Below are 12,928 nucleotides of genomic sequence, written 5' to 3'. Positions count from 1 at the left end.
GGGGGGGAACCTGGGGGGTGCGGCAGTCTCCTGCCCGTGTCCCCGCCGGCTTCCGCATCTGCTAGGCAGCCCCCGTTGCGTCTGGCTGTCTCTTCCCCCACTTGCGTCTTTCTGCCCCCCTTTGTTCTCGCCACCGTGCGCTCCCGCAGCCTCCCCCGCCCCCCTGGTATTTAAATCACCTCCAGGCTGGGGAGCCCTCCCCCCGTGGGCCTCCAGGGACACGCAGTGTCCATCCCCAGCGGAGGGGCCCTGATGGGGGAGGGGCGGGAGGGGGAGGGTCTCCTTTGTCTGAGCGGTGGCGGCGGCTGCCTGCTCGGGGGAGAGGGAGGAGGGGGTGCTCGACCCGGCAGAGACCTAAAGGCTGAGCTCTGTGGCGCCCACAAAGACTAGTCCAGGGCCAGAGCTGGTGAATTACTGGCAGGAGTCGGCCCCGGGTGGCAGGGAAGATGGCAAAGGGCACACTGGGACCCGGACTATGTGAAAGTAACCTGGCTGAGGTGCAAAGGGGGTGCCCCGGTCCAGACTTGGAGTCGTTGGGAAAAGAGGTCTGAGCCAGCAGGCTGGGGCTCGCGGGCCAGACCCTTAACAGCGCCTGCCCCTAGGCTCGGGGCAGCAGCTCTGGGAAGCCAGGAAGGGGTGGGAAGAACTTCTGTCTCTCCCCACAAGCTCTGAGGGCTCCACTTCCGCGTCCCTGCCTTGTCTCGCCTAGCCTCACCTCTTCCTTCCTCCCCCCCAGCCGGCTCAGTTCGGGGAAGCTGCAGGAGTTCGGAGTGGGGGATGGCAGCAAGCTGACGCTGGTGCCCACCGTGGAGGCGGGCCTCATGGTAAATGGCTGTGGGGCAGCGTGCCCAAGCCCCGGACAGTCAGACAGCCTCCTCCCATGCAAGCACAGCCCCATCACACCCCTCAGGCCACCTTCCCCGGCTAGGGCAGCCCCCCCAGCCAGCACAGCCTTCCCAACCCCCACGCCTGGGCTGCGGGCCGGAGCCCACACTCAGGTCTCCCCTCTCTTTGTAGTCCCAGGCCTCCAGGCCAGAACAGTCTGTGATGCAGGCCCTCGAGAGCTTGACCGAGACCCAGGTAAGACCTGCGCCGGCCCTCCTGACCCGTGGGGCAGCTGGCCCCCAGGCCCTGCACTCTGGGCTGCCAGCGGGGTTGTTTGTTCTCCCACAAAGCCTGTGGAGAAGGGGATGCGACTGGATGCACAGCCCTGCCTCAGTGCCAGCCGGCCTGGCCACGGCTCTTCCTCCCTCCCCCCCATTCACCACCTGACCTTGAAGGCCTACTCTCCCACGGTGGCCTCCGTGGGGGAGGGGGCTGAGCTTTCACAAGCCAGCCTGCCTGTGGGGTGACCTTGGCCCACATTCCTGCACTGGGGCCTAGGTCCCCAGCCCCACACACTCCACCGCAGAGCACCCCGCCCCCTCCCCAGCCATTTTGGTTTCCCCAAAACGACCTTTTAAATTTCTGCTGGGGAGGAGGGGCCGGCCTGGGTGACACTCTTCCGCCTTCCATGACCCCGCGGTGAGGGGTGGGGAGTCACCCCTCCCCCTCCTCCCTCTGGCCTTTGTTCTCTGCCCCAAACGCGGGAGGGGGTGGGATTGCCCAGCCCCAGGGCCAGCTCAGACTAGAGAGAGGATGTCAGGGGAGCCTAGTAGCCAGCCTGGGGGCCGAGGCGGGGGCTGGCCCACACGGCTCCAGGCTTCTTGCGCCCTTTGTTGTTGTTGTTGTTGTTGTTGTGTTTTTTCTTCTTGGTTCCCCCTCCTTTCCTCATTTTTCTGCTAGGGGGGTGGGGGGACTTCTCCCAGGAGGGTGACACAGGCCTCAACAATCCGCCTGCTGCCAGGGTGGGGGAAGCAGGCTGCTGCCCGCCCGCCCTGGCGACGGGGTGGGCAGGTTCCCGGCCTCCCCAGCTGGCCGCAGGAAACCTGCTCAGCCGCTTCCCTCCCTCCTGCCCGAGGCCTTCGCCCCCTCCTCGACATGTAGCATCCTGCCTTCACCAGCCTGCTAGCTGGGAGGAGGAGGAGGAGGAGGAGGGGGCCAGGAACTGGGTGGTCTGCTGGCAGGAGGGGGCTGCCGGCAGGGAAGCTGGAGTTGGAGGAGGGCCCTGGGCCTGGGGAGGGCCGCACATGATTTCCTGGGGCAGATGTGAACCGTGCTCCCTGCTCCTGAGGGTGCTGGGATGGGGGGGCAGGGCGGGTTTGGTTCACATCCGCCCCGGGGTGCCTGCGTCAGGAGGGGGGGGCGCTGGGCGGATGACTGGGCTCCCAGGGCTGTTTCCCCGCCTGGCACCAAGTCATGCCCGCCGCCCGTTCTCTCCCCAGGGAGGAAGTTGCAGAAGGGGGGCAGGGGGGACACCCCAGCTGCTCTTGGGAAACCACCCCAGGCCCTTCCTGCAAGGGGCATCATCGGGCTGGGGGAGGGGCACTCAACCCTGCCCACCTCCCTTGCCTCCGCCCCACGGCCCCCAAAGTAGAGAAGGTTACGCCAGCCGCTGCCAGGGGAGAGCTGGGAGGCGGTCTGAGTCATCCTGGCCTGTGTCACTTCTCAGAAACCTCCACCACCACCACCCCCTATCCCAGCCCCTGGGGAGAGCCCTGCAATGGCCGGCCCCCCAGGAGAGGGGGCCCGGCACAGAAGACAGGCAGGCGCCCTGCGCCCCAAGCAGGGGAGCCAGATGTGAGAGTTCATGTCTGTGTGAACTGTGCCGAGGCTGCTAGGGCCCCGGGCCCCAGGGAGCCAGCGAGGGCCTCCTCCTGCAGCTTGGGGGCCATGCCTCCCCCAGCCTCTGCCCTGCCCCGGACAGATAAATATTTATCTTGAGAAAGCAAAGGTTAGGATGAAGAATTTGTGCAGGAATTCCACCCACTTGCTGGCTGCCAGGCAGCCACACTGGGCGGGGGGTGGGGAGGGGGGGCGAGGCCCTCCCATATTCCCAGACACAGAGGATTCGGGTTCCCCAGAGGGAGGGGAAAGGTGAGGCACCTAGTGAGGGTTACTTGAGGGCAGTGACTGCGGGCTGGGCCCTGCCCCCTCTGGCCTCAGTTTCTCCTGGGAAGAACCAAGCTGGCCAGGGAGGGCCAGGCCCCCATCTGACCCGCCTCTGTCCCCCACAGCCCCCAGCGGCGCCCGGGCCGGGCCGGGCTGGCGGAGGCGGCTTCCGGAAATACCGATTCATTTTATTTAAGCATCCGTGGCACCGACAGGGACCCCAGAGCCCAGAGAGGGGCGGCGAGAGGCCCCAGGTCACACAGCGCGGGGGGGCTGGGCAGGGCCGGGTTGGGGACACTGCAGGCTGGGGCCCTGGGGCTGACAAGCCGCTCTCTGCAGGTTAGTGACTTCTTGTCCGGCCGTTCACCACTGACCCTGGCCTTGCGTGTCGGGGACCACATGATGTTCGTCCAGCTGCAGCTCGCCGCCCAGCATGCCCCACTACAGCACCGCCACGTGCTGGCTGCTGCTGCTGCTGCAGCCACGGCCACCCGTGGAGACCCCAGCATCGCCACCCCCGTGTCCTCCCCGTGCCGGCCACTGTCCAGCACTGCTCGAGTCCCCCCGGTGCCCACCAGCCCTGCCTCTGCGTCCCCTTCGCCTGTCACCGCCGGCTCCTTCCGGTCTCATTCAGCTCCCACCACCTGCCATGAGGTGAGTCCACAGAGGTGCTTGGGGGGGGGCCTGGGCCCAGGACCATCTCCAAGTTTTCGTGCCCCTCTCCCGTCAGCAGATGGACTGTTCCCCACCTGCCAGCACCAGTGCCAGCCCCACATCCACCCCAGGGGGCAGCCCTGCTTCCCGATCCCGAAAACCCGGCGCTGTCATTGAGAGCTTCGTGAACCACGCCCCAGGGGTCTTCTCAGGGACTTTCTCCGGTAAGTGTGCCTCCCTGGGCGAGCGTGCGTGCGCACAGGCCGGGGTGGGGGCCCCACCCATCCTAGTCTGGGGTCTTGCATACACACGTGCAGCACAGGGCGGCCGTGTGCGAGGGTGTGAGTGGCCGTGTCATGGGGCCTCGTGTTGAGTGGCACCCTGCTGCCCCCCACAGGCACGCTGCACCCCAACTGCCAGGACAGTAGTGGACGGCCACGTCGGGACATTGGCACCATCCTGCAGATCCTCAACGACCTCCTGAGCGCCACCAGGCACTACCAGGGCATGCCCCCATCCCTGACCCAGCTGCGCTGCCACGCCCAGTGTGCGCCCGCCTCGCCTGCCCCAGATCTCTCCCCCAAAACTACCTCCTGCGAGAAGCTGGTAGCCACCACCCCGGCGTCACTGAGCCAGGTCCGCATGTGCAAGCCCCCCCTGGGTAAGTGCCCCTGCAACTCACCCGGCCCAGCACTCAAGGCCTCTCTGTGTGCTGCTCAGAGCAGCTGACCTGCGGGGGGGCGGGGGGCCCCAGCTGCTGCTCACCCTGCTCTGTGAGATCCTTGAGAGAAGGGAGCATGTGTGTCGGGGGTACAAAGTATCCTTGTGTCCTCTTGAGGGGGGGTCCATCCTCACTTCCTCTCCCTCCCCCCAGCTCCAGATGGCATTTTGAGCCTCTGAATGCCTGAGTCCGGCTGAGGAGTGGGCTGGGCCTCCCCTCCCTCTGAAGGTTGCCTGTGGCGCTCCCCCCCAGCAGCCAGGGCATTCTGGTAGAGGCAGCATAATCATCACGCTGTTCTGCCCAGCAGGCCCTCAGCCTGGTTCAAAGAGGAAACTGAGGCACAATCCTGAGTGCCTCTCAGTCACAGAAGCGGCCAGAAGGGTCCTGACAATTTATGCAAAAGTCTCTTCCAAGGGCCTCTCGGGCGCGTACTGCCTCCGAGCTCATAGCTCCCTGGAGTAGAAGCACAAATAAGTCGTAATAAACTCTGAGCCCTGGGAGCAGCAGAGAGTCAGTCAGTGCTCTGGACTTGGCCCTGGCTGGAGTGTGTGTCCAGGTGGGCTGAGCTGGGCCTCGCACCTAGGCGGCTTTGGGGGGCAGGGGAGGCGGGCGCCCGCCTCTGCTGGGGAAGGGGCTGCGGGTCATGGCCACCGCCTCCCTTGCAGGGGACCGGCTGCGTCAGACAGAGAACAGAGCCACCCGGTGCAAGGTGGAGCGCCTGCAGCTGCTGCTCCAGCAGAAGAGACTCCGCAGGAAGGCCCGGCGCGACGCCCGCGGCCCCTACCACTGGGCGCCCAGCCGCAAGGCGGGCCGCAGTGACAGCAATGGCGGAGGGGGGGGCGGGGGCCCCGGCGAGGCAGCAGGCCTGGGCCTCGACTTCGAGGACTCCGTCTGGAAGCCGGAAGTCAACCCCGACATCAAGTCTGAGTTCGTGGTGGCCTAGGAGCCGCGGTCCTCACTCCGGCCAGGGTGGCCGCCGGCTCGCCCCCGTGTGGGAGAGCGGCCGCCTCACGCTGGGGAACCCCTTCCCCAGCCTGCCTTTTTTTTTTTTTTTTTTTTTAATTTCAATTCTCACCATGGTTTTCCAGACTCTCGGTGGACTTGGGCGCCTGCCTCCTTCCTCAGCTCAGTTACTGGCCTCTTCCTCCCCGGCCTGGTTCCTTTCCCTCCATCCATCCCTCAGTCTCTGAGCTGGGTCCTTCCCACCCACTTCCCAAGCTCCAAATATGTAGCAGTCTTCGCAGATGGTTGTGCGCAGAGCCGAGGAAACCGCCCCCCACTCCCCTCTGCCTCCCTTCCCACCCTCTTCAGGTTTAAGTCAAAAATGTAGATCCACATGATGCACTTTACAGCCGAGGGGGCCTCGGAGAGATCTGTGCACCCCAGGCCGCAGGACCCGCCCCAGCGACACGGACCACGGTGGCCCCCACAGGGGACAGCTGGGCCTTCCACCTCTGTCCTTTTTCTTCTCCTCTTGGTCTTTTTTCCGTTTTCCTTTTTTTCTGGAAAAGCAAAGCCGTTTCAAGGGAGAGGCTGGCACCACCTGCCTTGGGATTTGGCCGGGTTGGCGGGAGGGAGGGTCCCACCTCCGGCCTTTGCCCACCACACACTGTGTGATTTCCTCCGATGCCACCTCCTGCCCCGCCCCGCCCCTTTTTTTCTGAGTTTGGAATATTTATAGACTATTAATTTCTGACTGAGCCAATAGTTGGTTGGGAATCTCTTGAGAAAAAGTCGGGGGTGGGGGAAGAACCCCCCCCCCACCATCCTTCCTGGCCCAACCTGAGGGATCTGGGACCTTGGACTATGTCTGGAGGGGGGGGGGGGCCCTCTGGCAGCCACATTGGGGAGGGGGGTGCTGAGCTGTGAATCCCCCAGCAGGGGCAAAGCTGTGTAGCATTAACCCCCTTGCAGGGGAACGCTGCTGGTCTAATTTGGACCCTCCCCACTCATTCCCAAGGGGGCCACTGGCAGCCCCCCCGGGCCATTTCAATAGGGTGGAGTGGTTTTCCTTTCCTTTTTTTACTGATAATGGAGATGTTTGGGCCCTGCCCTACCCGCCTGTCAGTCTCGTCCTGGTCCCCCCACCTACCTGCCCCACTCCCTCGTTTGCCGCTAGGTGAGCCGTCCTCACGCTTCCCTTATGTGTTCAAGTTAATGGTTTCAGATGTGAACATCACGTGTTAACTGTAGCTCTGTAAATTTTTTTGGGGGGGTGGGCAGGGAGGGAAGGTCAGGGTAGGGAGTCAAGGATTTGTTTGTTTTCTTTTATTTGTTTTTATTTTCCAAAAAAGAAAAAAGGGGTGGGTTTGTTTTTGAAGAACTGTCTTGGATACCTATTTAAATGTGTGTTCTGTTTTGTTTTTTTAACAATTTTTAAAATAACGTTTGTGCCTCCCTGGGTCTGAGGGTGGAGGCCCCAGGCAGGAACCAGCCCACCCCCTCTGCCTTTGCCAGGGCCCCCCAAGAATGCATTACCCGCCCCTGGGGGTGGGGTTGGGCTGTGGGATATCCCCACAGTGCTGAGTTTCCTGTACGAAAACATAAAATTGGAAAAGAAAAAACAGTGATTTCAAGTAATAAACAGAAAATGAAACTACCGAGTGGTGTATGGTGAAGGGAAGGGGTCCTGGGAGTGAGTGCCACATCTGGTGACCTACAGGGTGTCCTCAGGCCTGGGATGGTATGCGTTGGGGGGCAGGTGCCGTCAGGTGTGTTAACTGGCCCACTGTCTTGGGGCCTGGAAGTGGGTCCCAGAGGGAAGGGGCACATATGGGAGTCTTCACACTCCCTCACAGCTTGGGGGTGAGGGTGAACAGGAAGTTGCCTGGAGGGGGCGGAAGGGCTCTAGGCCAGCCACTTCCCGGTACCCAGGCCGGAAGTCCTGCAGGGTGTGGACAGGGGCTGCCCGCCTGCTGTGTGCCTTGGGTGGGGCCTCAGTCTTTGTTCCCAATCCTATAAAGGGGGCTGAGGATGAGCCCTGACCCACCCAAGCTCCCATGAATCACCTGCTTCCAGAAACCCCATTGCTACTCAAGTCCAGAGTCAAACCAGGGAACCTGGGGCTAGTGTTCAAGGTCTCCTGGCATGGCCTGACCAGGCCTGGGTGACATCTGGCCCTGTGTTCCAGCGGCGCCCAGCCCTAACCTTCAAGCCTCCAGGCTTTTGTCTGGTCATGCCCTACCGGGGCACACCTCTCACCTGGCAGCCTGGCAACTCCCTCAGTTTGTATCTTCTCCCCCTCTGCTGTGTGTATCTGGGACTCCCCCGGGGCCTGACCCACAAAGAGACTCCTGGGGTCTCATTGCTCTGGGGCTGCACGCAGGAAGGACAATCATACCAATTTTTATATATATAATTCCTGACTTAAGTACTGCTGTTTGAGAGAACTGTATTTCCATTGGAGGTGAGGAAACTGAGGCCCAGAGAAATATCACTAGACCCTTAGAAAATTGTGACGGGAAGTTACTAAACTAATGACACTCGAGGTCCTCCCCCAAGCCCTGGTCAGTCTCCTCCTCCTCTCTCCAGCCCTGAACCTCCCAAATTCCAGCTCCAGAAACCCTAGGAGCCAGGGAAACAGGTATCAATCCTGGAGTGGCCTCAAGTCCTCTTGTGGAGGCCCTTCTGCCCTCCCACTGCTCAGTCACCCCCAAGTCACCCTCGCCCACGGCAGGAAGGTAGGAGGCCCAGGTCAGGCTGATCCCTCCAGACAATGTTCAAAGACACAAATGTCCCCTCCATGGAGATGTGTGGGTGGCACAGCTCAGGTCCGTCCCTCCCTCCCCCAGCCACGCCCCTGGAGGTCAGGGCTGAGCTGTGAGTTGTGACCCAGGTGACCGCCACTGGGCTGGGTGCAGGATGCAGAAGGAAGGAGTCACAGAGGCACCTGCTGAATCACAGGAGCTATGGGAAGCGAGAATTCAATCACTGAACCACCAACGCAATCACAGGCGCTATGTCTGCATTCTGCAGGGCAGGGGACACTTGCCCTGCTGCCCGGAACCCACCTCGAAGGTCGCTTCCCTGGCACCCAGTCCTGGGGGGGGCGGGCGGGTTGCCCGTCATTGCCCTCAGGCCCTGCACAGGCCTGCAGGGCACCCACCCACCAGGCAGCTGCCGGGTCACGAGGGTGCAGCGGCCCTCAGGAGGCAAGCCTGACCACGAGCCAATGGGAGGCACAGGAAGGTAAACTGAGGCTGGGAGCAGAGAGGCTGTCGGGACTCCAGGGGGCGGGGTCAGCCCTACGCCGGCCATCCCCTTCCCCCATTGAGGAAAAAGCTGAATGGGTGGGGGCGACCTCCGGAAACCCGCTGGGATGGAAACGCGGTTTCCAGGACAACGCGCCGCGAAACGGGCCTGACGTCATCGAGGGCGGGCGCCCCACCCGCCCCCATTCGCGCGTCGGGACGCCTAGGCCCCGCCCACCTCTCGGAAGCCTCATTGGTGGCCGCGCCGCTCGCTCGTCGGCAGCTACCAATAGGCGCGCGGCTGCCCGCCGGAGCCGGCTGCGGCGTGACCCGGCAGAATGCGCAGGCGCCGCGCGGAGGCGTGCGGCTCCCCCCTCTGGCCGCGCGTCCGCAAACTTGGGGGCGGGAGACGCTCCGAGGCAGCACCCGGACGGAAGAGGGGGCGTACCGGGGGCGCCGCACGTGGACCACCCCCCGCCGCGTTCACGTGCACCCTTCTTTCCGCGCCCGGGCAGTGCCCGCTGCCCACTGCCGCCACGACCCCGCAGTGCCCAGCCATCTCCTGGGCCGGAGGCGGACGTTTGGGCTGAGGTTTTGCCAAAGGAGTACAAGCTTGCCAGGTGGAGGGAGAGGGGCCTAGGTGGGAGGCGCGAGGTGCGCAAGGACCAGGAGAGCAGAAGGCGGTGACCCCACGTCTGTAGCTTGGGCAAGAGCTGGTGGCTTCAAGCTGGAAAGGCTTGAGGGAGAGGCCGGAGGTAGCCAGCCGAGCACCGCCCGAAGGCGACTGGTTCACTGCCTGCGGCTGCGAAGGGGGCTGGGAGCCTGTGTAGGCAGGCACCTGGCACCTGAGAGCTGCGGGCCCCACACAGATGGCTTGGGGTGGAAGGAAGCCCGCAGCTGGCCTGGGCATGGCCCAGTTTGCTTGTCCACTCCCAAGGCAACAGTCAGCGAGCACAGTGGTGGGCTTCCCCGGTGCAGAGATGTAAGCAAAACTGCTTCTCAGGGTAGCTGGGCAGCAGTGCAAGGCTGAGAGACAGAGCGGGGCTTTCAGGTAGACTGATGGGGCTGCTGTGGAGGGAGGCCCAGGTCCAGGTGGTGACTCGCGGATGTGCAGCCTTCTCTTTACCCCAGGCCATCGCGGCCACAGCTTTCAGCTAGAGGCCCAGGAACCCTGGGATGGCCAAATGGGTAATGGGCTGGTGCCAAAAAGCATGGGCATAAGTGGCTTGGGATGCACAGCAGGAAGGAGCCACGCTGGGGTGCCGGGGGCGCAGGTTCGACCAGCAGGCCCAGGGGAGCTGGAGCCTTGGGAAGGGCATCACCAGGCCTCAGCCAAGAGCAGCGGGGCACAAGCCAGAAGTCTGACCCCCCCCCCCCCGGGGCTGTGCAGCCCTGGCTGGCTGGCAGGGCAGCCTCAGATAGCGCTCAGGACAGGTGAGGCCCGTCCTGGACACTGCCCACTGCCGGCCCTCTGTCGCTTGCGGGTCGGCTATTTCTGCCTTTTCCTCTCCGCCTCGCCCCTGCGATGTCTGGGCGGCTCCCATTCCCATTGTTTTGCCTAGTCTCTTCAAGTTTCTGGCTGGGGTGCTCTCTATTTTTGGTCATCTCTGTCCCACTGGGCTCCTCCTCCTGGGCACCCCCCCCAATTTCCGCCCCCTCTCTGGAGGCCCCCTCCCTCACCTCCGGAGCACATTCCAGCCGCCACCCCCGCAGAGCATCCCCTCCCCCTCCCGGGAGCCAGCTGCTGTACTGGGTGCTGCGGGAAGGAGGGAGTGGGCTCTGGCCAGGGTCAGAGGTTGAGCTGCAGGCGGAGGCTGGGGAGGGCACCCCTTAACTCCTCTGGAATGTAGGCAAGCCAGCCCCTGGAGGGGAGGTGGTCACCGCAGGCAGGCGAGCTGGGGGCCAAAGACAGCTGGCTGCAACCGCCTCTCAAACACCCAGGAGGCTGCCCACAGGCCTCCCAGAGAATAAACACAGCCCAGACTCCCACACAGGGCCCCCAGCCATCACACACCAGCCTGGCACCCTGCCCCAACACACACCCAGCACACCCCCAACAGTCAAGGCCTAGACACTGAGCTCATAGAGCCCCAGCCCCAGCACATGACACCCACACCACCCCCAAACCAGCCACAACCTGCAGCTTGGTTCCCCCACAACCCTCATCAACTGTGACCCTCAAATGGAAGGGCAGCCCCTTCTCACCCTGAGCCCAGACCACGCAGAACGCTGAAGTTCTGAAAGTCACACCCGACAGGCAGAACTCACTCAGACACTGTGCCCACCCGAGGCAGCACCTCCCCCGGACACACCCACAGCTCCCGCCACAAATGGTGCCCGCGGGTCCTGGTGGCGGCTCTCCCACCCACTGAGAGCCCGCCTGGCTGGGGGAGGGCTGTGTGCTCACTCCGCCATCACTGTGGGAAGTCAGCATGACAGACAGTTCTCTGTGTGGCCTGTCACACCACGAAAACAACCATCAGACTCCTCCCTGGAGCTGGCTTGTCACTGACCCCAGGAAGTACTGTAGCCACACCCACTTCTGAGATGAGCCACTGAGGCCAGAGAGGGGCCTGGGTGCTGACAACCCAAGCAGCTGGACCCCTGGGCAGCCGCTCCCTCGCTACAGGCACTCTGCTCAAGGGAGGGCTGGTGACCAGGAGCTGGACAGTGTGAGGTCAACACGTGTTCCTGGGCACATGTATCTGCTCAGGTGATTGTGAGTACCTGCAGGTGAGCCCCTGACCTGGGCACGCAGCGCCTCTAGACGTGACCCCAGGAAGGGGGCACTCGACTTTGTGCCATGCCAGTGTTGCTCTGGAGATGCCGCCAGCCCAGGCTGTGATCCTTTGGCCTGCAGTGACCTTACATGCCAGGTCCTGCTGGCATGTGGGGCCAAGGGTGAGTAGACAGGGCATGGGTGGGGTTGGTTCCTCCTGCCCTGGAGCTGTGGACCACAGCCTGTCCCAGCCTTAGAAACCCATGGCTTCTGTCCCCAGCCGCGGGGCTCCCATGGGTGAATGAACAGATGCTGCTGTGCGCTCGGCCTGCTGCTATCCCACCCACCCTTGCCTCAGTTTCCCACAGAATGGGGCACCATTCAGGCCTCTTGGGAGCATCATGAGTGGACCAGTATAATCACCAGGAGCAAGCCAGTGGCCCCCACATGCCTTTCATCAGGGAACAGGAGAGCCACATGTACCCGAATGTGTCTGTGGCATGGCACACCATGGCGTGGACTCTCATCACCTGCATGGCTCCTGCTTGTCCCAGGTGGGTGCGCATGGGTGGCAGCCTCCAAATTCCTGGGCCATGAGTCACAGGGCGCTCCCCCACTCTACAACACAAGTCTTCCTCTATGGTGCAGACCTCCTCCTAGGAACAAGGAGGGAAACTGAGGACAGAGCACAGCTGCAGTCTGGCTCCCCAGTGAAGCAGGCAGCTGCATCTCCAGGGGTCAGGATGGCAGCTTCTGGGGTCTCCTCAGAGGTCCCTGTCCCCCTATCCTTGTGCAAGAGGAGCAAAAACCCAAGGCAGCTTCTAGCTGTATGTGGCACCTCACTGCCCTTGGGGACCCTGGCTGCCGCGGGCAGGATGCTCCGGGGGCATGAGTCACAGCCGCCAGCCACAGGCACTAACGCTCCGGAGGCCCGGCCCACCTGAGTCATGCACACCCAGCCCTGTGCCCTGCGCTCCCACGTCCACATCCCAATTATGCACGCTTTAGAGGGGCCGCACAACCCCAGTTGTATTGGTGCAGTGCAAACATGTTCTCCTGTGTGCGAGCACGCACGTGCCGTGGGTGCCGTGCACACCCCGTCGTGCCTCTGCACACACACGAGGTCACGCACACAGCCCCACTTTCGTGTTCATACAAGCACGGAGTCCCAGGAATCCTCGCTGCTCCCTCTTTGTACCCACGAGCGCCCTGCCCACGGGCACCCATGTGCACCACACCTGGCAACACGCACACAGATCCCATCACTGCTTCCCCACCCTGGCTCTGGGCTCCGAGAATTTGGGCCAGGAGGGCGGGCGGGCGGCTGCCAAGAAGGCCCACTCCCGCGCCTCCGCCAGGCGGCCGCCAGGTGCACCGTCCCGGGCCCCGTCTGGCCGGCCGCGAGGGAGCGGTAATTATGCGGCCCCGGGCCCCTGCCCGCCCCCCGCGCGCCTTTCATCCCCCGCCACGCCCGTCCCGGGCCCAGACGCTCATTACCGGCGCCCGCCCGGTCATTAGTCGGAAGACCCGGCGTCCGGCGGGCCCCGCCCGCAGGCCCGCCCCCGTCTCCATGGGGACGCGACAGAGGGGAGAAACGGGGCACCCCGTCCGGGAGCGCGCGCTGGGGGGTCCCGGGAGGCGCGCCCCCTCTCC

At 63.7% G+C, this 12,928-nt stretch overlaps 1 protein-coding gene across 1 annotated transcript; it reads left to right on the top strand.

Moving 5' to 3' along the window:
• Window positions 1-252: 252 nt before the first annotated feature.
• On the top strand, window positions 253-6,612 carry MIDN (midnolin). Its single transcript, XM_012729428.1, has 9 exons — window positions 253-263; window positions 402-497; window positions 737-824; window positions 1,018-1,080; window positions 3,117-3,245; window positions 3,331-3,645; window positions 3,722-3,869; window positions 4,043-4,306; window positions 5,032-6,612. The coding sequence occupies exons 1-9, from the start codon at window positions 253-255 to the stop codon at window positions 5,307-5,309; spliced, it is 1,392 nt and encodes a 463-aa protein (XP_012584882.1). The 3' UTR covers window positions 5,310-6,612.
• The last annotated feature ends 6,316 nt before the right edge of the window (window positions 6,613-12,928 follow it).

The sequence above is a fragment of the Condylura cristata genome, unplaced genomic scaffold (assembly GCF_000260355.1).
Source record: "Condylura cristata isolate star-nosed mole 26May11 unplaced genomic scaffold, ConCri1.0 scaffold00025, whole genome shotgun sequence".
Classification (NCBI taxonomy): Eukaryota; Metazoa; Chordata; class Mammalia; order Eulipotyphla; family Talpidae; genus Condylura; species Condylura cristata.
This window is presented reverse-complemented; position numbering and strand designations above follow the sequence as displayed.

Coding starts and splice junctions, on each gene's coding strand:
- MIDN (XM_012729428.1), top strand. Junction 825..1,017: donor CCGTGGAGGCGGGCCTCATG/GTAAATGGCTGT, acceptor CTCTCTTTGTAG/TCCCAGGCCTCCAGGCCAGA. Junction 4,307..5,031: donor CATGTGCAAGCCCCCCCTGG/GTAAGTGCCCCT, acceptor CCTCCCTTGCAG/GGGACCGGCTGCGTCAGACA.